This window comes from Coffea arabica, chromosome 2c, assembly GCF_036785885.1.
Source record: "Coffea arabica cultivar ET-39 chromosome 2c, Coffea Arabica ET-39 HiFi, whole genome shotgun sequence".
Classification (NCBI taxonomy): Eukaryota; Viridiplantae; Streptophyta; class Magnoliopsida; order Gentianales; family Rubiaceae; genus Coffea; species Coffea arabica.
The window spans coordinates 17,499,036-17,519,925 of NC_092312.1; the positions used below are offsets into that span (position 1 = coordinate 17,499,036).

The window sequence follows — 20,890 nt, forward strand, 5'->3', positions numbered from 1 at the left end:
ATATTTATTTTCAATGTCTTTTTTATTCCTTCAATTCTGTAACCCCTGCACGCACTGATTATTATTAGAACCCTAAAATTTGGGTTCTACAATTTCTTATATATTAATGGATATGTCTAACGATTGACTGGTTAAGATGTGATTAAAGTGTTAAATTAAAAAAAAAAAAACAGAAAATGTATATAAATGTAAGGAAAGTTAATAATCATATGTGTGTGCATTCACATGGCAGATTGAGCGTGATTTGAGTGCATGAACAAATAGCTATTGAGCACCTATTAGAAAAATACTACATTGGGAAAGAATTGGATTGGATGATAAGGTGGGAGGAACTATAAGTAAGACGTCGTCAGTGGTGGATTTAAGGTGGGGCCCCCGCTGCCCCTTTAAATTCCTATAGTACCCATATAATTTAGATATAATCTCAAGTGTACCCCTGGAGTTTTCTTGTGAAGAAAGTAAAAGTATTACGCGGTTCTCTAAGTTGATTAATGAACCAATATTCTAAAAAAATACGTGGATCACAAAGTTTCATTTGAAGTAAAAGCTAAAAAAGAGTTTTTCATTTCAATTTGTTGGTGAATATTTTTTTGTTTAAAAAATCAGAAAAGAATAGGTAAAAAATTTTGGTATTGCTTTTGCCCATGCTGAGAATCTTTTTGGGCTGCGCCAGTGGACGTCATTATCAAAAAGAAGAAGAAGAAGAAGAAAGCTATGTTAATTACTTTCACTTGGCAACCTCAGGTCCGTAGTTGCTGGGCCAAGATTAACGCTCAAGTGGAAGAACAGAATCTCTAACACAAAATCAAACTCCGGAAATCTCGAGTTGGGCCAAAACAGAAATGCCGAAGAATAAATGAAACACTTATTGGGCCTCATTTCGTATGCTAAAATTGCAGAATACAGGCCGAAAATGGCAACATCGTAATAAACAATTGTGTATAGGGTATTCTAAGGAATCTCACAAAACCCTAACCCCTTAAATTCTCCACTTCGCCTCTGTTAGTATCTCATTTCATCTCGTCCTCCACAGTTAAACTGTCGCTCCCCTCAAAAAGGCTTAGGGTTAGGGTTTCTCGCAGCCGCAGAGAAGAATCAAAGCATCATGGCGGCGCCGGTGGAGTCTGTTCAATGTTTCGGCCGTAAGAAGACGGCGGTGGCAGTTACACACTGCAAGCGTGGACGCGGCCTGATCAAGATTAACGGCGTTCCCATCGAGCTCGTTCAGCCAGAAATCCTCCGCTACAAGGCTTTCGAACCAATCCTCCTCCTCGGGCGTCACCGCTTTGCCGCAGTTGACATGCGCATCCGCGTCAAAGGAGGAGGTCACACTTCTCAGATCTACGCCATCCGCCAGTCCATCGCGAAGGCTTTAGTTGCGTACTATCAGAAATACGTTGACGAGCAGTCTAAGAAGGAGATCAAGGACATCCTCGTTCGCTATGATAGGACTTTGCTTGTGGCTGATCCCAGGCGCTGTGAGCCAAAGAAGTTCGGTGGTCGTGGTGCCCGTGCTAGGTTCCAGAAATCTTACCGTTAAGTGCGTTTATTACAGTTTTCATTATATGGAAAAAACTATGGTTTTGGTTTAAGGTTTCAGTTATCATTAATGTTTTGGATAATTGAGCTCTTGTTGTTTCGTATTAAGGATCAGTTGAGAGGACAGATTTTGTTTCTAAATAGTCGTTTAATTAAGCTGTCTTTTTTTTTTTTGAGATAAGTATTAGGATGTGATAATTTTGAATTTAAATCTTCTACATTCGATATCAATGCTGTGGTTGGTTTACTTTGGTATGATGCCTTGAATTGCTTTTCCTTAGCATTTGTGATTAGTTATTTTCATCTCTCTTGCTCAGTTGTTCAGGTATAAATTGTTTTCGTGAATTAAATTTCTTAACTGTTTTGATGCTAAGTTTAGAATTTACGAATCTTTTTCTTGCTATCACTATTTTGAAAATAAATCTTCCCGGTTGAGCTGTTGAATCGCCAACCTGTTGCTTTCATGTGTTATCTTTTATCGTTGAATATCGCATAGTGCTGTAAGCTATTCAGCCTCTGTGCGGACCTTGATTTTGAAAACACAGTGAAATTCAATAAACTTATTTTCTCAAGGAATTTTTGTGTTGGTGAGATCAAGATAACGCTAATAGATATTCTTCTGTAGTGTAGAATGTTTTTTTCATGTTGCAGTTGTGGAGTATAAGGTAGATAGATCTTCCATGCAACCTGAATCATAAGTTTGGTAAATTAAATTGTTGCTAAGAGGAAATTTAATATTTTCTGTTAATGCTACATTTGCGATTCATTATCTGTTAACCGATGAGCTGAACCTGAGTTTCGAACCGAATCTGCAACATGCATTAAACATGTGAAATTTTTGAGGACATAGGATTGCTTACAATGCAATTGGTTAAAGCTGTGTGCATTGGATGGCAGTGGATGCCGTAGTGATGGTTATTGTGCTAAGCTTTACTCTAACACATCCAACATGTTTCTGGTGGCGATCAGAAGTGCATTTTCAAGTTGTATGATTGGAACCAAACTGAATTAAGATGTTTATCTGTTGAGAGAGTGGTATGGTCCATTGGTCATTGGTCGTGTGATTGAGACCAAACTGAATAAAGATGTGATTGAAAGTTTGAAACCAAACTGAATCAAGTGTTGAATGGTCGTCGGTTGAAGGAAATTGTACTTTGCAGCGAAGGTAAACTGTTGAGGGAGAAAATTGGCTTCCCACCATAGCTTGCTAACCGCTAGGTGGAGTTTGTTTACTTGAAACTGAACGAGTTAGCTGATGCTGCAAAAAATGAGACTGACTTTTTTTTTTTTTTTGTTGAGGGGATTGAGTGGCTAGGGATTTTTTTCTTCGCATTATTTCAGAGAAATGGATAGATGTCAAGTCGTCAGGAGAAAGTTGAAGCCGGACTTACGCTTGGTACCGGTCTGCATTGCGACGAGACATGAAATATCTTGGTTTGTCGTTCGAGCTTCGCATTGAATTGAAGTCTGGCTAGCCAATTTTGGGGAAAGTTCATGTTAGTCATGAATGACTAGTAGTTTTTTTGCAACCAATTAAAGAGTTTCGTGTGGATATACAAGGGCTTCGTTTGATTTAATGTCACATGTCAGGTGTATCTTACTTAGCATGTGAATTAGCAAATAGGGTCTTTATGTGTCCAACATCAAGCCTTTTATTGGTCTTGAATCAATAAACCAACATAAATCAACATGTCTAATAGTGCTTCTGACCTACATAAATGATAAACCAACATAAAATGTCTTGCCAATTTCGCATTATGGAGGTTTTTTGTTTGACCTTTATTTGCCTTACCGTCCCTTGGAAAAAAACAACTGGTTGATTCCAACCACAAGAGGGGTAGCCGGACGGGGCAACCTGGCAGGAGCCCACTGCCCAGGACCGTGACCTTCTTTTAGGCCTAGAATGGGAGTTTTAGGAAAGATTATACTCCCTTCAATTGAAAAGTGGACCTTCAATTGAAAAGTGGACTATAATTTGAGACAGATAAAAAAGAAAAACAAGACTATATAAATTAGCAAGGTGGGTTTTTTCTTAATCCAAAGCAGAGCCATTAATTAATCCAACGCAGTACAGAGCTATTTCCACTGTGGAGAATCAGGGTTGAAACATGGATGTATAGCAGACTTTTTTTTATTTTTTTGGGTACAGATTTATAGCAGACATTAAGAGACGAAGTAGTGGGTCTGGGAATGCTGCGTTTTGAAAAGAATGGCTTCTTTAATTCCCTAATATGGTTGGAGGGATTTTTCCAGCAGTATGTCGGATGTGCTATATCCTTGCCAATTATATCCAATGTAGCTTTGAAAACCGGGGTTCTTACTTTTTCTCGGATATTGGGTCTTCCTAACACCCAATAGTTTCTATGGTTTTATAGCAAATCTAAAAATTCTCAAATTTGGCACCTTATTAAATATGATTAGTATTCAAAATCTGTCCACAATAATAAAGTGGTTTCTAAAGTTTCAACGAAGATTTAATCTGGTTCCGTACAAATTTGATTTTGACCAGAAAAGGATAATCAATAGAATTCAGGCCATCGTTCACGATGAAAGTCACTTGAAAAAAACAAAAATATGAACGTTAGTCAAAGTAAATACAGAGAAAATTATAGTCCGTAAGTTCAATAATTGGACTTTAAATTTCACTTCCATCTTAATGCTAATTGGGCTTTAAATTTGTAAATGCTTAAAATAATATTGCACTTTTTGGCTAGAAACAGAGTAGTGTGATTTGTTTAGACAATTTATCACACGACCGGAGAAGTAAAGTGTGGGGCAAAGCGTGAATAACCCTTTATTTTATCATTTTAACTAGTTTTCATAGGACATCACGATTTTCAATCGACCAAATTCTCTAAATTGTCAGAAAGGTCTTAGATGTCTTTAAAATCGATTGAGAAAGTACTTTGTCACGACTAAGACATTGGCGGACAAGGGGCAGAAACGGTTGTATGTTACTGATTGTGTGTATTTTTTACTGTACGTAATTTTGATTGCACACGACGTAATTTTAGAACAATTTTTGTGAATCTCACACATGGACCGCTTCGCATGCAAAGTTAGGCTAGCGATTCGTCAGTACATCTGCCACTGGGCCTGTGCTCCGGTGGTCACTGCCCAGCCTTTCAAGGCTTGGTGATGTCGAACCTTCGATCCCACCAAAATTGTCATAATATGGGATGATTTTTCTTGACTATTTTCGATGAAATTTCTACTCACATCGAGTTTCATCGATTTATCTTTTTGGAAATCAGACGACTCAGCGGCAGGGCATCCCAGAAGCCCAGGTGTTTTCCTCTCGTAGCCTCTTTATAATGCTGCTGAGACATTTGATTAAACGATGGCAGCGGGGTCAATCCTGACGACGATGCTGCTGCTGGCGGTTTGTACCATCGCCATTACAGACCAAAGAAGTTTGGATGATTTTTGAATGCCTGGTTGAATGACCATAAAGGAATCCTTGTGCTAAGAAAGCAAAATGCTAGGGTATATATATATATATATATATATATATATATATATATAAAGAAGATTAATCTCTCCCCTCTGATGTTATTTGTCACAATTCACATTGCACGTTATTTATAAAAAAAATTGGTATTTTTCCCAATTAAGAAGATAACATTTAATTTCATCACCGGCTTGAATTAAAAATCGAAGCTTGCTATTGCCTTTTAGTTTGTATATGTGAAAATGGTTCATTGCATTATGTATTATTACCTTGTTATTGCCCTTTTCAAGGTAGGACAGATACTTAGAGAATATATCAAAATAGAAATCATAAGTAATAAAATGCGACATTGTATGTGTTACAAATATGAAATTAATGTTTATCAATATGCTCAACCACTCGCAGACTTTTCTAATTATTTTTTAAAATTTTAGTCAAAACGTCGACTTTTCTAATTCGTTTACTTAATTTCTTTAATTGGACTACAATAGCAACCACACACCAAATAATCCCTCGCATCAAGATAGAGAACGTGCCCCGTTTTCGAATTCTGACTTTCATCAAATTTAGTACGTAAGCTAGATCTATTGGCCATTAGCCAAAGAGAAACGAGCAGCAACATCGCTGTTTTTGCCTATCTTCCAGATAAAGAACGGAAGCTCCCAAAAAAAAAAAAGTGCTTCAGATAATATGGAGACCATAAACACCGACGAGCCAGTGACGCCGGCTGGCCGGCTATTTCTCCAGGCGGAAATGAACCAGATAATCAACTGTGCGATCGGAGTAAAGAATACCCTAGACATCGACGCTGTAAAATCAGAAATCACCACTTCCATAATGCTCAAGCAACCCAGGTTCAGCAGCCTCCTAATTATAGACTCCCACGGCCGAGAGCACTGGCGCAGAACCCAAGTCAACGTCGACCGCCATGTCATAGTTCGCGACGAGCCCGTAACCAACGGTGACCCCTCCATCTCCCAAGAAGACGCCGTCAACGACTACATCGCCGACCTTGCTGTTTCCTCGCCGCTCAGCACAGACAAGCCCTTGTGGGAAGTCCATCTATTAATGGCGCATAACTGCCTTGTTTTGCGGCTGCACCACGCGCTTGGAGATGGGATCTCTTTAATGTCCATGTTCTTAACGATTTGCCGGAAAGCTGATGACCCGAGCCAGATGCCAGCTATTGGCGGCGTGGGGACTTCTTTGGCTTCTTCTGGTGGGCAGAGAAGGAAGTGGAGGACAGCCTTGTGGAGGGCGCTTTTGGTGGTCTGGTATACGTTGGTGTTTGTGGTGGAGTTTCTGTTGAGGAGCTTGTGGTTGAAGGATAGCAGGACTGCCTTGAGCGGCGGAGCTGGGGTAGAGCTCTGGCCCAGGAAGTTGGCCACGGCCAAGTTCAGGCTTGATGATATGAAGGTTGTCAAGAGAGCAGTGGCGGAAGCGGTAAGGTTTTCTAATTTTTGGTTTTACCATTCTACTGTTACCTTGGAAGCTGTAAGGTTTTCTAATTTTTGGTTCACGACATGCATGACTCATCTTTTGGTTCACGGACTCAATGACGTGGATGACTCATCTTCGAGTTATTAATGTTGGGTTAAGTGATTCTGGGATTAATAATCTAAGTTATTTTGATTGATTTAGATTGGATGGGATATATTAGAAAATAATCCTTGTTTGGTTAGATATTGAATGAGATAGAATTACTATTTTAATGATCAAAATATATCTTAATTTGTAGGATGGTTTTAATAAAATAATAAAATAATTTATAATGTTTATTAAAATAAAGTAATTTGAAATTTTAATATTTGATATATAAAAATTTGCATTCACTCAAACTCAACCCATTCGGGCCCTTAAAAATAAGTTTTAACATAGTTTTTGAATCTAAATTTGAAATTTAATTAAATAATAGTTGAATTTTGGCTAAGTTTGGGTTAAATTGAATAAAATTCAACCCATTTAAGAGTTTTAAGAATGCCAATTTCAAGTTAATATAGAAGATTTTTCTTTGAGTTAAGTTTGGGCTTATTGAAACCCTCATTTGCAAAGCCCAATTCATAAGATTATGTATTTATATAAAATTTTATTGAGAAAATATGGTTTGTAAGGGCAATTTAATCCTTTTATTATGATATAAGTTGGGGTAAATTAGCTAAAAATTTTAAATTAATTAATAGGGGTAAATTTGTCAAAAAAATTTAAAATAATGCATAGGGGCAAAATAGCCAAAAAAATTAATATAATTAGTAGAGGCAAATTAGTCCATTTATTATTATATTATTATGTGAGATAATGGTTATATAACATTTAGTATGAATTTGTATCATTCACAAGGGTAAATTAGTCCAAATATTGTTATGTTGGTAATAGGGGCAAATTAGTCAAAAAAATTTAAATTAATTGGGAGACAAATTAGTCCATTCATGTTACATTATTGTGTGAGAGTAAAGTTATACAATTATGAGAGTATAAATGTATATAATTTGTAAGGATAAATTAGTTTCAAATTTATTATTCTATCTCTTGGTCATTTCGGGATGACTAATACCACTTTCGTCATGGGATTATTTTATCCCATGGTTAGTGTATTAATTCGGTTAATTGGGATGTGTAATCCAATAAATAAAATGCAACCAACATGAGATGACATAGGATAATTAATTCAATCTTTTGTCATCCCATAAACCAAATGGAATCTAAGTACTCGTTCTATGAGAGAGAGGTAAAACCTTTAAATTTTGTTGGCATGCCTAACTCTTGTGTATCCAAGTATCACTTGAAACCTCCAATGGGACCAAGGAGTTGTCCTCACTCGTTGGTAGGGTATTCTTCCCCTTCTTCTCAACTTTCTTTCTTTTTTTTTTATGCCAAAAAACATAAATACTTACGCAAATTGGGAGGACTGACCTCATAAAATGGTATATATGATACGGACTTTTCATAGTTTTGGACAATAATTGACAAGCCCTGTCTATAAGATAAACCTTTCACAATTCCAAATTTTTGTTTTTTTTTTAATAATGGGGAAAATTGCAGAAACCTCCCCTGAGGTTACTGATACTTGCACTCACCTCCCTCATGGTTTGAGAAATTGCACTGACCTCTCTTGAATTTACTGATTCTTTGCAAATTCAGTCCAGGCCATTAAAATATTATTTTAGAGAGTGAAATGAGAAATTTGTGTCAGATTTGTCCTTTGAACTACATGTCAAGTAGTATTAGAAAAAAGAATGTCAAAATACTACAAATCAATTAACAATTAATAAACTTTAAGGGGTGTAGTTTATGGGGCAAATAGGTATGATCTATTCAAAGTACCAGCTCTTTATGGGTATTTTACTCTCAAACATTTAATTTATGATAAATACATCAATGTTTATAAGTAAAACTCAAAATGTGTTACAGTAATATTCTTACAAAAAAAAAAACCGGTAGGTTATTTATTTAATATAAATTAAATATTTTTTAAAAAAAGAAATGACCCATAAAATATTAATTCTTTATGGTTTTCTTCCATTACATGAACAAAGTATCGGTTCTTTATAAGCATTTTATTTTGAATCATTTAATTTATGTTAAATACATAAATATTTGTAACTAAAATTGAAAAAGTTTTACACTAATATCTTTATAAAAGAGAAACTGATAGGTTTTGTATTTAACAAAAATTAAATATGTGAAAGTAAATACAGATTTAAATTTGATACCTCTACCAGGTAATTTAAATTTAAAAAAAGATTCGAAACTTCTATTTAAATTTGTATTTACTTTCACATATTTAATTTTTGTTAAACACAAAACATACCAGTTTCTCTTTTGTAAAAATATTAGTGTAGCACTTTTTCAATTTTAGTTACAAACATTTAGGTATTTAACATAAATTAAATGATTTAGAATAAAATGCCCATAAAGAGCAGACACTTTGTTCATGTAATGGAGGAAAATCATAAAGAATTAATACTTTATGGGCCATTTCTTTTTTTAAAAAAATATTTAATTTATATTAAATATATAACCTACCAGTTTTCTTTTTGTAAGAATATTACTGTAACACTTTTTGAATTTTAATTACAAACATTTATGTATTTATCATAAATTAAATGTTTGAGAATAAAATGCCCATAAAGAGCTAGTATTTTGAATAGGCAATGTTTATTTGCCCATAAACTACACCTTTTAAAGTTTATTAATTGTTAATTGATTTGTAGTATTTTGTCATTCCTTTACTAATACTACTTGACATATAGCACAAAGGACAAATCTGACAGAAATTTCTCATTTCACTCCCTAAAATAATATTTTAATCCCTTGAACTGAATATGCAAAGATTCAGTAAGTTCAAAGGAGGTCAGTGCAATTTCTCAAACCATATGGGAGGTGAGTGCAAGTGTTCCTCAATTTTTTCAAAATAATGTAAAGGTTTGATACTACTTCTAGAAATCGCGATTTGTCAAAATTATGAATTGCCTTTTCCTGGATACATTTTATAATTATTTTTACTTCAATATATTAAATCGTTACATTACATTTTTTATCAAAAAAAAAAACAATCAAAAATAGTAATCCAGTTGAGAAGTCACATTTCGTTGCTTTTTATTTGCAGACCATCAATGACGTTCTTTTCGGCGTAGTCTCTTGTGGGCTTTCGAGATACCTCGACATCCGATCGCCTAATGGTATCGTATAATCTATCTGACATTTTTTTTCTATATTAATTACCAACTTTTATTTGTTTATTTATTTTTGCGTCACATAACATTCATGTTAGGTACTCAAGCAAGCAAGCAAGCAAAATTTCATTCAAGTTTGATGTGTGTTGTTCTAAATTTGCATGAGCTATTTTAGTCCAGTAAATCATTTCTGAATACTTCTCCAATTGCTGACATGAAATCCAGCGCTTACAAGAAATTGAGCTTCCCATAAATTAAAGATTAGAATTTTGAAATCCCTTTTCTTTCTTCTTGGTTGAGTTTGATAAAAAAAAAAAAAAAAAAAAAAAAACCATGCATCACGAAACTAAGGACTCGGACAACTCAAATCCTACAAAACTTTAAATTGTTTATTTAATTTGTGTCCGTAATGCCCTCTGCTAATTGCCCCCACTGCCCTTGAATGTGGAACTAAACGAAGGAAAATTATATGGCCCTTCCAGGAAACCATTTCACAATCCCACGTGAATTTAACCTGAACAGGACTGTAGGATCTCCTTTAAACAAATGCTGATGCAGAAATAGTCAATAGGCGGACATTTGATTTCCAGAGAAATAACATGAACCTCAAAACGTGATTCAAATGATGGTGTAACCATTTTCTTTGATTTTACCCCCCATTCTTTCTTTTGCTCAAGTGGTAGTGGTACCTTTGCGAAGAAATCCTTCGTTATTGAAAGTTTCCAATATTGGTTGTTGCTCCTAGCCTTGCAAGATGGGATTCAGATGACTGGACTTTCCATGGTTAATTTAAGACCTCAACCGGGCCTGCAGGTATGTGCATTTATTAGTAACTACCATTGAGATTTAGACCTTGTCGCTGAACCTGAAGGCATGGTGGTTTTGCACAGGATTTCTCAAAGCTGCTGGATAGCAAATCCGGCACCCGCTTTGGGAATCAATTTGGTATGCTGCTGCTACCCGTCTACTATCATAAAGGAGGTTCTGATCCCCTCCAATTTGTAAGGAGAGCGAAAGCTATGATTGACAAGAAAAAGCTATCATTAGAGGGACTTTTCTCGTACAAACTTGGGTATTTCGTCATGTCTTGCTTCGGAGCAAAGGTTAAGTTTTACCGAACTGCATGAAAAGTTATAGATATCAATTCTTTTGACTGTGTTGCCAGAATATACGTATTTTACAGCGTGTTTCATAGCGACTAAAGTCTAGCACTGTGTCTTCTGCAACTCTATTTAACTCTTCTTCCTTGCTTTTCTTGCACTGGGTGTTTAGTTGGCCGCCTTGCTTAATTATAGGATTGTCTGTAACACCACGTTCACAATCTCGAATGTGGTCGGCCCTCGGGAGGAGATCACAATTATAGGCAATCCGGTGACTTACCTGAGAGCCAATACCTCAAGCCTGCCCCATGTAAAGTTCCTGCCCTTTGGTTCACCTTTTCTTGCTGTATCAACACATTAATTAATTGTTTTGATGGCGGTGCTGCTGTCTGAAATTTGAACACAGGCCGTTACCGTGCATATGGTTAGCTATGCAGGAAGAGCTGATTTGCAAATATTGGTGGCTAAAGATATCATCCCCGATCCCCAACTTCTGGCCAGGTGTTTCGAAGCTGCTCTGCTCGAAATGAAAGAATATGCAGAGGCAGCCAACACGACTCGAAAAGAAAAGTAATTGCTCGTGTGCTGAGGATCACAATTGTGCGGATAAGAAATCATCTTTCATCTTAACAGAAAGCATGGAACCAGTGTTCTAGTTTATCTAACTACTATATAAAAACCTAAGAGTATCTTCACCAAGAAGTGCCATGTCGATAATTTAAACCGATTTGGCATTCTTTGATTGATTTGTTGTTTTAAAACTATTTTTACCAACAATTTTCATCTGCAATTGACCACTTGAACATGTGTCTTTTGTATATGTTTAACTCATTTAATTTTCCACTCAATTAAATGAGTTGAGCTTGTGGGCATTGAAATGAAGATTGAATTATGCATTCATAACGGCTATCTCACTCTTACAATATGAGTTGAAACTTTTAATTGTCTGCATTCTTCCGTTTGGGCCTTTTGATTCTTACGGTTTCAGAGTCTTTTGGTATTTCATAACTTTTGGTTTCAGATGAAGAGCATAACCTCCATAAGGCTTTGCAAGCTTTCAGGCACAAGTTTCTTTTTTTTTAGAAAAAGTGCTCACAAATAGTATTAATCAACTGGTGCTCACGGGTGTTCTTTGGTAAGGGAATTTTCTATTTGTTTTTGTTGTTTTATTTGCATCCAAAACACAAAATAAATATTTCATGGATGGTGAATCACCAGTACTTTGATTAATTTTTTCCCTTTTAAATTGCCTTTGGATAGAAGGGTATAACAATCTAGTAAAAATTATTTACTATATCATTGTTTTCATAAATTTGTTTTCATTAGATAATTTATCTCTTGTGATAGAGTTTGAAGATCAACAAATAGCAGCATATTCACAAAAGTTTTGGTTTGCAAGTTTGTCTTGAACTACTCCTTATTGTTTACTACCTATTAGATAAAATTGTCTGAGAGGCAGTTTCTATTCGATTTATAAAGAATGGTTAAGCCAATTGTTTAGGTTGTTTTAGTGAGCTGTTGGACGTTTTGTACAGATAGAGTTGTTAAGTCAATCGAGTATCTCGAAAGCTCGTTAGAGCTCGGCTCGTTAATTTTGGTTAACGAGTTGAGCTCGAGCTCGAAACATGCTCGTTTAGTTAACGAGTCGAGTAAGCTCGGCTTGTTTGATACTCGAGTAGCTCGTTAGAGCTCGTTAATGAAGGGCATATTTGTCATTTTAAAAATCAAAATTATAAAAATTAAAAATTATAGGTTTTTATTAAGGTTAATTTGCACGAGCTCGAGCTCGAGAAGCTCGACTCGTTTGTGATAAATGTGTCGAGCTCAAGTCACATGTACATTTAACGAGCCGAGTTCGAACACATTTTAAAGCTCGTTTTCCTAACGAACTCGAGTTGAGCTCGGCTTGAATTAAACTCGAGTCGAGCTCGGCAGCCAAAAACTTGGCTCGATTAACAGCTCTATGTACAGAGATCTTCATTGGGATAATATAGAATTAACCCAACTTGTTTAAAGTTTCTTTAATTTTTGTAAGCGCTAATTACTATAATATATAGGTGTATAGTGCTATATTTGTTACTTCCCATCTAGAAATATTAAATTTGTATAAAATGTTTCTTTATATTAGTAGGGGTCAAGGGGGTAAAAATTCAATCTTTGGCAAAGTATGTTACTAGCAATTTATGAAGGTTTGTTCTTCGTTGTTATCACTTATCACCAAATTAGTTCTTAAAGAAATAGTAGCAACCACCTTTTTGACCGCACAAACATCAAGTCCAGCAGCTATTGTGAAGAGAAACTTGCCCTTCAACGATCAAATCACACAAAAAGATTCTGATGGAACCGAGATTACTTCTGCAACAGAGGTGCAAGACTCTATTGAAAAAACATTTGAAACTAAAACTCCAGCAAAAGAAAAAGTAAATGCCAGCCCTGCAAAGAAATGCAAGACTACCTTGCATATTAACTAGCATTGCTAAATTGTCAACCTCTTTTATTATGCCATTCGTCTAGACTATTCTTTTGTTATCAATCACTTCAAACTTTATTTTTGTTAATTGTGTTTGAATATACATAGATTGACTTGAGTATGCTTTTCTAAATAGATGTTCCACTGAAATTTTAATGACAAATACATCATCCTTCAGTGGGCCACTGGCTGTGCCTTGTACTTTACATATATACCTGTGTACATGTAGTATTGATCTGGAAATTAGGCCAATAGGCCCCCCCCTGATGACTACAAGAGCTTCTAGTCTCAGGCCGTTTGCCTGGAATTTGTTCCGCAGCACCACGAAAGACCCGAGTAATGGGCAAGAAGTTTAGGCATAATCTACTCGTTATTGCAGCAAACCTTCTTGCTTTTTGAAGCTAATCGCAATTGTTCGTCAATTCTTTTTGAAGCTACTTGCTATATTATCCTAATTACTGAAATAAGCACCCCACTCTCACTCAATTGGCATCCACTGAAATTTGCAATCTCTGAAATCAAACCATGAGGCTAAAGACTCAAGTCTCGTGTATTTCCATACCAACTTATAGACAAAGCAACAGGATAAGTTACATACCACTTCACCAAATTCACAAGCAAAAGTCAGCTTTTATTGCGTTAACTTAACATGTCTTACGTGGCGAAGGAGAAGGGTGTCTTCTTGCTGCTTCCCCTGATTCTCCCAAGGAGCAGCCTCCTCACGAAACCAATTGCTCTTCCCCGTTTCTTGGTCGGTACAACCACCAAGGCCCCGGCTTTGGAATTTTTACTTGCTTCACGCTTTGGAACGAGGTCTGCAGCTGCTAGTTGGGAGCCAGAAGGATAGAGCGCTCTATCACTTATGGTTCGACAGGGAGGTTGCATCTGTGTCTCAGCAGTGCTTATAATAAGTTCCTTCGACTGGGAAGGTTTCAGATCATTCATTTTAGTACTTTCTTCACTTAACATCCGATCAAGTAAGGATAATCGCTGGTTCAACTTCTTATTATTCTTGCTGGGAATAGACAACGTTTTATTTGCAGAGGATGCTTCCTTTGGTGGAGTCAGGGCATTTAACTGGTTCCCAAGGTTTAAAATGGTTGCCTCACACTCTGCCAATTTCGCAGAAGCAGCTTTTATCTCCCAGCCCTGCCAATTTGAACAATTATCAGCATGGCAGTCGAGCAGTCTTTGGATTTAGGGGTTGAAGGAGTTACGTTTATCAGACTACATATGCCCATATTGGAAAAAATATTTGATATGTGCGTGTGTGCAAATTGGACTCTAGGAAAATCTCTTGGGTTGTAACAAGAGATCATTACTCCTTTGCAACTGGATGGTGCCATTTTAGATCAACCACCGACATGGGGAAAAAAAAGATGCAGCATCACAAGTTTGCAAGACTGCTGCATATTAGTGGAAATGCATATACCAGAACTAAGATCCTCCAACTTGACTCATATGTTACTCTTGGAGAGCTCAAATTTTGAGAACGGAAAACCTTCTATTCGTTAAAGGGGAACTTACTGTCTGAAGCAGCTTTCCCTCTTGATTTATGCCATCTCTCAGAATTTCCTTGCTGGTAAAACTGGTAATAGAATTCCAAAAGTATAGACATGACACTTCAGTTATTAAGCCAAGACAATTAGTTTTAACTCCTTTGAAACAGCAGAACTTGAGAAAAGGAAAATACCTTTCAAGTTGGAGTTGAAGTTCAAGACACGTCGCTTCCAATTCTTCACAACAGTGACTCTTATCCTCCAGTTCTACTTCAAGAGAAGACAACTTTTGGGAAACATCATTGAGTCTTGCTTTTGCAACGGTAAGGTGGGTGTCAAGTTCTTCATTTATCAATTTCTGATTTTCAAACTGCTCTTCCATCATTCTTTTTGATTCACTCAATGTTTCCAATTCAGTTTCTAAACCTTTGATGCTTTGCTGTGATTGCTCCACGTCACTTGTAAGAGCCTCGCTCTTATCCCTTGCAGACTGCAAATTCAGCTCCAAATCTTTCTGCAAGGATTTCAAAAAATTAAGCTCGGTCTTTAATGCTTTATTCTCTACTTGAAGAATAGAACGAGCCCTCTCCATTTCCAACAAAAGGTTTTGCACAAATCCAAGTTCAATAGCAGTTCCCACAGCATTGTGAGAAAAATGATGCCTCAGATCATATCCAGTACCAGAAATAGGCTGATTGGTAATACAGTTGTTCATGATCCATTCCAGAGCTGACGATAATTCTGCAGCAAACTTCTCAAAACTAACTTTCCCATCCACCAGATATTTACATGTAGCTCCAAATTGGTGCAAAACAGCAGCAAGTTCACAAGCTTTCCATCCAAAAACATGAATTGCAAAGTCTTCAGCCGTTGTGAGCTGATTAGATGGTGAAGCACCTGATTCCATCTCTAACCAGTTAGCTCGCTCAGTACAATCATGTGAATGTCCAGAAGTCAATCTTCTGACAAATTCAACAATTTTGCCAATTGAAATGCTTAGAGGTTGGATAACACCATGGCTTGTTTCTTCCAAACAGGAGCATACATCAGGAACACCTTTGGATGAGCCCAATACTGGAGATGCTGTCTGAGATTTCCATGTAATGTAGCCACTAATAGGTAGTAGCTCATTTTGTCTAGAATGAGCTGAGCTCCTTACCTCATAAGTTTCACGGTGCACTGCAGTTCTAATGTCTTCAAGAAGTTCATCAATACTTCTTTCTGAAACATGAAATTGCTCCAATATCATGTTCAGGACAGCCTGAAGCCAGTCACATGGTTTTGTGGAAGAAGAATCACTCGTTTGTAGCGCCTGGTGCCTTTCACAAATTTCCTCTCCGACTGGAACAAGTTCCAAACCTGTTGAATCCACGTGATTCTGGCAAATCTCCCTCTTTGAGTAACCAGGTTGTACATGGTGCATGTCTGAAAAAGCATGATAATTATCGTGGGGGACATTGATAGCAACTATTGCTTGCTTCTCCATTTCAACAAAATCATCCATCAGGCTCATGTCTGATATCCCCAACGTTCTGTGATCGGGCATATTCTTGTGGTCTGCATCTTTGAAATTCTCAAATTCTGAGATCAAACCAGAAGTCCATGATCGAGAACTACTTGTTTCATGTTCCTCATGGATGTTTGTATCTGATACTGAAGAGACTTTACTGGACACAGTATTCAACACAGCCAACTCCAAAGATCGCTCAGCTTTATGAGGCTCCTTTAGCTGGGCTTCACCTTGTGCTGATATGGGCACTATATGCGTGCATGATGTAACAGAATGAGAGAGATCATTATCTTTCTTTGCCAAAAGATCCCTGAGAATCTTGTTTTCTTGTTCGGCATTCTGTAAACGATCAACCAAGAAACTGATTCTCTTACTGGAGATATCAAGGTTTTCTCTGGTAGATTCTCTCACAACTAAACCTCCAGAAACTGGATTGGTTTTTCTCCTCCTTGTCTCTATCTGTCGTCTTCCTTGGAGTTCAACTTCAGCCTTCAAGTTTGCGAGAAGAGCTGGAGCAGGCAGCCTCTTACGCACCATGACACGCAACCTCTGGCATTCAGTTTCTAACTTCTTTACTTTGTTCATGCTCTCTAAGTAGTGCTTCTGTGAGGCATCTGCAAAGCGGCGAGTGAACTCTATCTCTTCATTTCTAATATCAAGATCTTTCTCGAGCACACGGAACTCATATCTCAAGAAAGCATTTTCTTTTTCAACAGAATCCAGTCTTGCCATTAATGCATCAAATTCTGCTTCTACCTGGGACCTGCGAATTCTTAGATCTTCAATCAGGCTTTCTTTCACTTGGATTGCCTCACTAAGATGGGAATTCTCTGCTGTAAAATTTGCAAGCTTTTTGTTTGCTTCTGAAAACTTTTCCTCTAGTTTTTTGTGTGCATTCCCGAATTCCTTTGAAGTTCTCATTATAGCATCATTTACTCTTTGCTCCTGTTCTTCTCTAACCACATTTAGTTGCTGCATGCAGTCCTTTAATGCCGCATTTAAGTTCCCTAGTCTGTCATTTGCGGCCAATTTTTGTTTCAAAGCTTCATCCAATTCATTTCTCAAGTGCAGTACTTCTGCCTCTACCTTCTTCTGAGCTGGAGTATAAAAGACGGAACCATTTTACTTTTCTGATTAGCCATTTATACATTTCAGAGATCAGCGCAAATGCCACCGATCATTCAAACCGAAAGAATGAAAATACATTTTGGAAACTGCTTAGCATACAACATTAAAGAATGCAAAGTTTGCGCTTATCACCTGCCATAGCTTCTTCTGTCATTTTTGCATGATTTTGCAGAAGCTCTTCTTTAGCATTGCTTTCAGTTGTCAGAAAAGCTAACTTCTCGTTAAGGATCTTAACGGATTCCTCCAGAGCTATTTCTTTTTCATTTGGAAGAATCTGCACCCACACAAATGAAATGAAATCACGTGGCAAAAATCAAAAGAAAGAGCTTGCAATTTCAAAGCAAAGTTTCTTGTGCGAGACCAGTAATAGTCTTTTGATGGCACCAGAACCAACTAATTCAAAGCTTGAGTGTATGAGCTTATTACACGTAGTGAAGAATTTGAACCAACTTATTGCACGTAGTGAAGAATTTGAACCACGTCACACAGGCTTGACAGAGAAGAGAGAGGTTTATTTACCTCTTCTTTTCCTTTCACATCACAATCAGCCTTTCCATTTGCAATGATTGTCTTCTCTGAAGATCTTTTCCTCCAAAGCCATGTCTTCTGATCCATGATTAACTGATGAATGACAAATTAAACAGTAATCCATGTCATTTAAATTCACATACAAAGATAAGAATGCAGTATTCCGACTCAATAGTTTAGATTGGACAACAAGAAATGCCATCTGACGTAAAATCATTTTTCATCTGCAACAAGGGCTAATAATTCAGTAAGCAAATATTCATCAAAATATGTTTATGGCATTTGATTTTTTGGCTTGTAGCTTCATAAAGCAAGTCATGGCCTGAATTTAAAGGAAGCGGTCAATTTTCAATATCATCCACCAAAAACATTCTAAAGCTATTGAAAATCCTTGAGGAATACAAGTGAGTTAACAGAAGAGTCTAACAAAATCATCATTTCTGAGACGACTAACAAATAGTTACAGCCAAGACTTGATGACCCGGTCACAATGTTGATGCTGCCTTGCAGCAAGTGCCACAGGCGAAACATGATGATTTGCAAAGATGATGAGCAAAAAGAACTTCAGATCATAGATCTTGCACAAGCAAAACTAGAGACTTGCTGGTCTGAGCAAAATTGATTCTCTCAGATGTTATCCACGCCAGCTGTTTCTTGTAAATATGTGACTAATATATGACACTATGTAAAGATAATCAATTGCAGCCACGGGAAGAGTTGGTATGGGATCCCAACCCGGTAAGACTAGGCCGCGGCTTAGTAACTGATCTTCTAAATAGTACAAGTGCACAATTATTATTCGGGGAAGATCTTAGAGTTAGGTTTCTTCTCCTCCCACACTCTTCACTGTCAGAATAAAGAATCCACCAACCGCCCAGAAACTGCTGGCAGATTGGAAACTTAAAATAATCCAAACAAAAGCGAAAAAAAAAAAAAAAAAAAGAATGAGACAAGACTCCTCGTGCATGTCAAGATTCAAGATGATGGAAAAAGAATTACAGAGAAAGAGAGAGACAGTAGTATTAAAATAGGCGAGTACAGGCTGAGAATAGATGTCCCAAAACGTAATTATTACTGCATGGAACAAGTAAAAACGACACATACGCAGGTTACTCAACTCAGCTGCCACTCTGGAAGCAGTGTGTTATGACGTCGATGAAATGAAGAAGAAGATGATATTAATGCAGGCTGAAAGGTCGAATGCAGCAGCTGGGCAGCACCATGAGCTCCACTAAAATGACATAATCAAGAAGAACACAAACTTTTTATAATGAGTTAGGATCATCAGAGTCCGACACTGGGGGCGAGCGAGCTGGGAAAAATATGAGGTGATGCTCCACCGACAGAGACCCATGTATCAATGGCCAGATCACGGTTAATATTTGATAATAATGATGATGAGGTGGAAAGGAACAGTATGCATCGACGGTGGGTATGGAATTGACGAGAAAAATCGTAAAGTAGTCAGGGATGTGGGAATGGCGCCCACTGTACAGACGGCGATTTCATTTATTTAATCCGAAGATGCGCTACAACAATCTTCCAATTATCAATCACTGCTTTTTTTTTTTTTTGGGGTAGAATCCAGTTTGATTCGGATTGATTGACTCTATTCACTGACTCCAATCAGAACATATTTTGGAATCACAAATTGTAGAATTATTAAGAACCATTTTTATACATTCCCCTAATGCAATTTCCAAGAACTTCTATCACGTAGTATAATCTTTGTTGAGAAAGTGATTCAAACTTAACAATCGAAAAAACAATTCAATTATCAACTGTGCGACGCCACCCCGGAGACTGAGAGGTCCCTCCACTAATGAATGAGATGCAATAATACTTCTTTGACGTATGAGCAATTACAGAGCATGCATGACCATCAACAAAATTGACCCATCGGCCAATGATTTTGTCCTTACTTTCCCTCGGAATAAAGCGACATCTTGTCCTATATTTTTATTTTCATAACCTGATCCATATGCTTGCCTCTTTTTCCTAGGAAGGTATCAAATGCTAATTAATGTAATACCCCTACATGCCAAGTTTAATTTCTTACTAGGATGGACTAGGGGGCACTACTTATTTAATACGTACCCCCATCTTTAATTCTTTTTTTTTTTTTTTGAACGATACTATTTATACAACATAATCTACTTTATTAGACTGTAAATCGAATTAACAGATACACAGATCTGACAAAATTAAAAAAATATTTTAATTCATTTTTAAATTTTTTTTCACTACAAATGAGATTCAAACTTCCATCTACAATTTAAAGAAGAATTTAATCCTTTTTTTTCAATTCCTCGATTAGTCTGCTTTTTTGTTCGTATCGAATGTGGATTGAGATAATTGTTTTATTGGGTGGAACACCAACTGTCGCCAGTCAGAGCAACTCCAAGTGGGTGTTTTCAACTTTTCATTATGTCTCTTAGCGTCCAAAAGAATTCGGGTCACCATATCCTGGACCAGCTTTTTGTTTCAAAGGTCAAAAAGAAAGATCATCCATGCTTTTACCGGCTTCGTGCAACTTTTGGATCACAAAACTATTTACCTTAATCAAGTCTGCCATTCAACAAGAACATGTAAATGTTTTTTTTTTTTTTCATTTATGATAACTTCGTCTACAAATTAATTATCTAGTTCGAGAAGCCAGCAAGTTGGGCAATATGAAGCTATGAACAATTAGAAGTTGCTGGTATATCCCTTTCTTTTCGCGTGTCCTTGGAAAGAAGTGCCATTCTTCTTATCAAACTCTAATCTCTACGTGTCTAAATCTTTTATTAAATCCCATAAGGTAATTCGCAATCCTATGGATTTTAACTCTCATAACCAACCATTTTATTTTGGATTCGATTTATCCATTGAGTCATCTCTACCCAAAGAATCGATCCTTGTTTACCAATAGTACATTGTCTAACCAAATTCAATTATCTCTTGATACCGCTAATTTGAATAGTTCAAAAAAAAAGTGAATTAGATTTTTTTC

At 36.8% G+C, this 20,890-nt stretch overlaps 3 protein-coding genes across 6 annotated transcripts; 2 read left to right on the forward strand and 1 right to left on the reverse strand.

Annotated features, from left to right (window-relative positions):
• Nucleotides 1-999: 999 nt before the first annotated feature.
• On the forward strand, nucleotides 1,000-1,794 carry LOC113726447 (small ribosomal subunit protein uS9). Its single transcript, XM_027250173.2, has one exon. It carries the CDS (start codon nucleotides 1,106-1,108, stop codon nucleotides 1,538-1,540), a length of 435 nt encoding a protein of 144 aa, XP_027105974.1. The 5' UTR covers nucleotides 1,000-1,105; the 3' UTR covers nucleotides 1,541-1,794.
• Nucleotides 1,795-5,524: 3,730 nt separating this feature from the next.
• On the forward strand, nucleotides 5,525-11,666 carry LOC113726448 (wax ester synthase/diacylglycerol acyltransferase 11). Its single transcript, XM_027250174.2, has 6 exons — nucleotides 5,525-6,433; nucleotides 9,597-9,669; nucleotides 10,409-10,476; nucleotides 10,554-10,766; nucleotides 10,936-11,073; nucleotides 11,170-11,666. The coding sequence occupies exons 1-6, from the start codon at nucleotides 5,681-5,683 to the stop codon at nucleotides 11,335-11,337; spliced, it is 1,413 nt and encodes a 470-aa protein (XP_027105975.1). The 5' UTR covers nucleotides 5,525-5,680; the 3' UTR covers nucleotides 11,338-11,666.
• Nucleotides 11,667-13,711: 2,045 nt separating this feature from the next.
• Nucleotides 13,712-19,257, reverse strand: LOC113724009 (filament-like plant protein 7). 4 transcript variants are annotated; one of them, XM_072074806.1, is made up of 6 exons: nucleotides 19,017-19,257; nucleotides 17,890-17,991; nucleotides 17,503-17,644; nucleotides 14,927-17,339; nucleotides 14,761-14,821; nucleotides 13,712-14,382 (listed from the first exon to the last, which is right to left on the reverse strand). In XM_072074806.1, exons 2-6 carry the CDS (start codon nucleotides 17,983-17,985, stop codon nucleotides 13,888-13,890), a joined length of 3,207 nt encoding a protein of 1,068 aa, XP_071930907.1. In that variant the 5' UTR covers nucleotides 17,986-17,991; nucleotides 19,017-19,257; the 3' UTR covers nucleotides 13,712-13,887. The 4 variants fall into 4 exon arrangements, with proteins under 4 accessions (XP_071930907.1, XP_071930909.1, XP_071930906.1 ...); XM_072074808.1 differs by having other exon boundaries at nucleotides 17,890-17,989; nucleotides 19,014-19,257; XM_072074805.1 differs by having other exon boundaries at nucleotides 19,003-19,257.
• Between the last annotated feature and the right edge of the window lie 1,633 nt (nucleotides 19,258-20,890).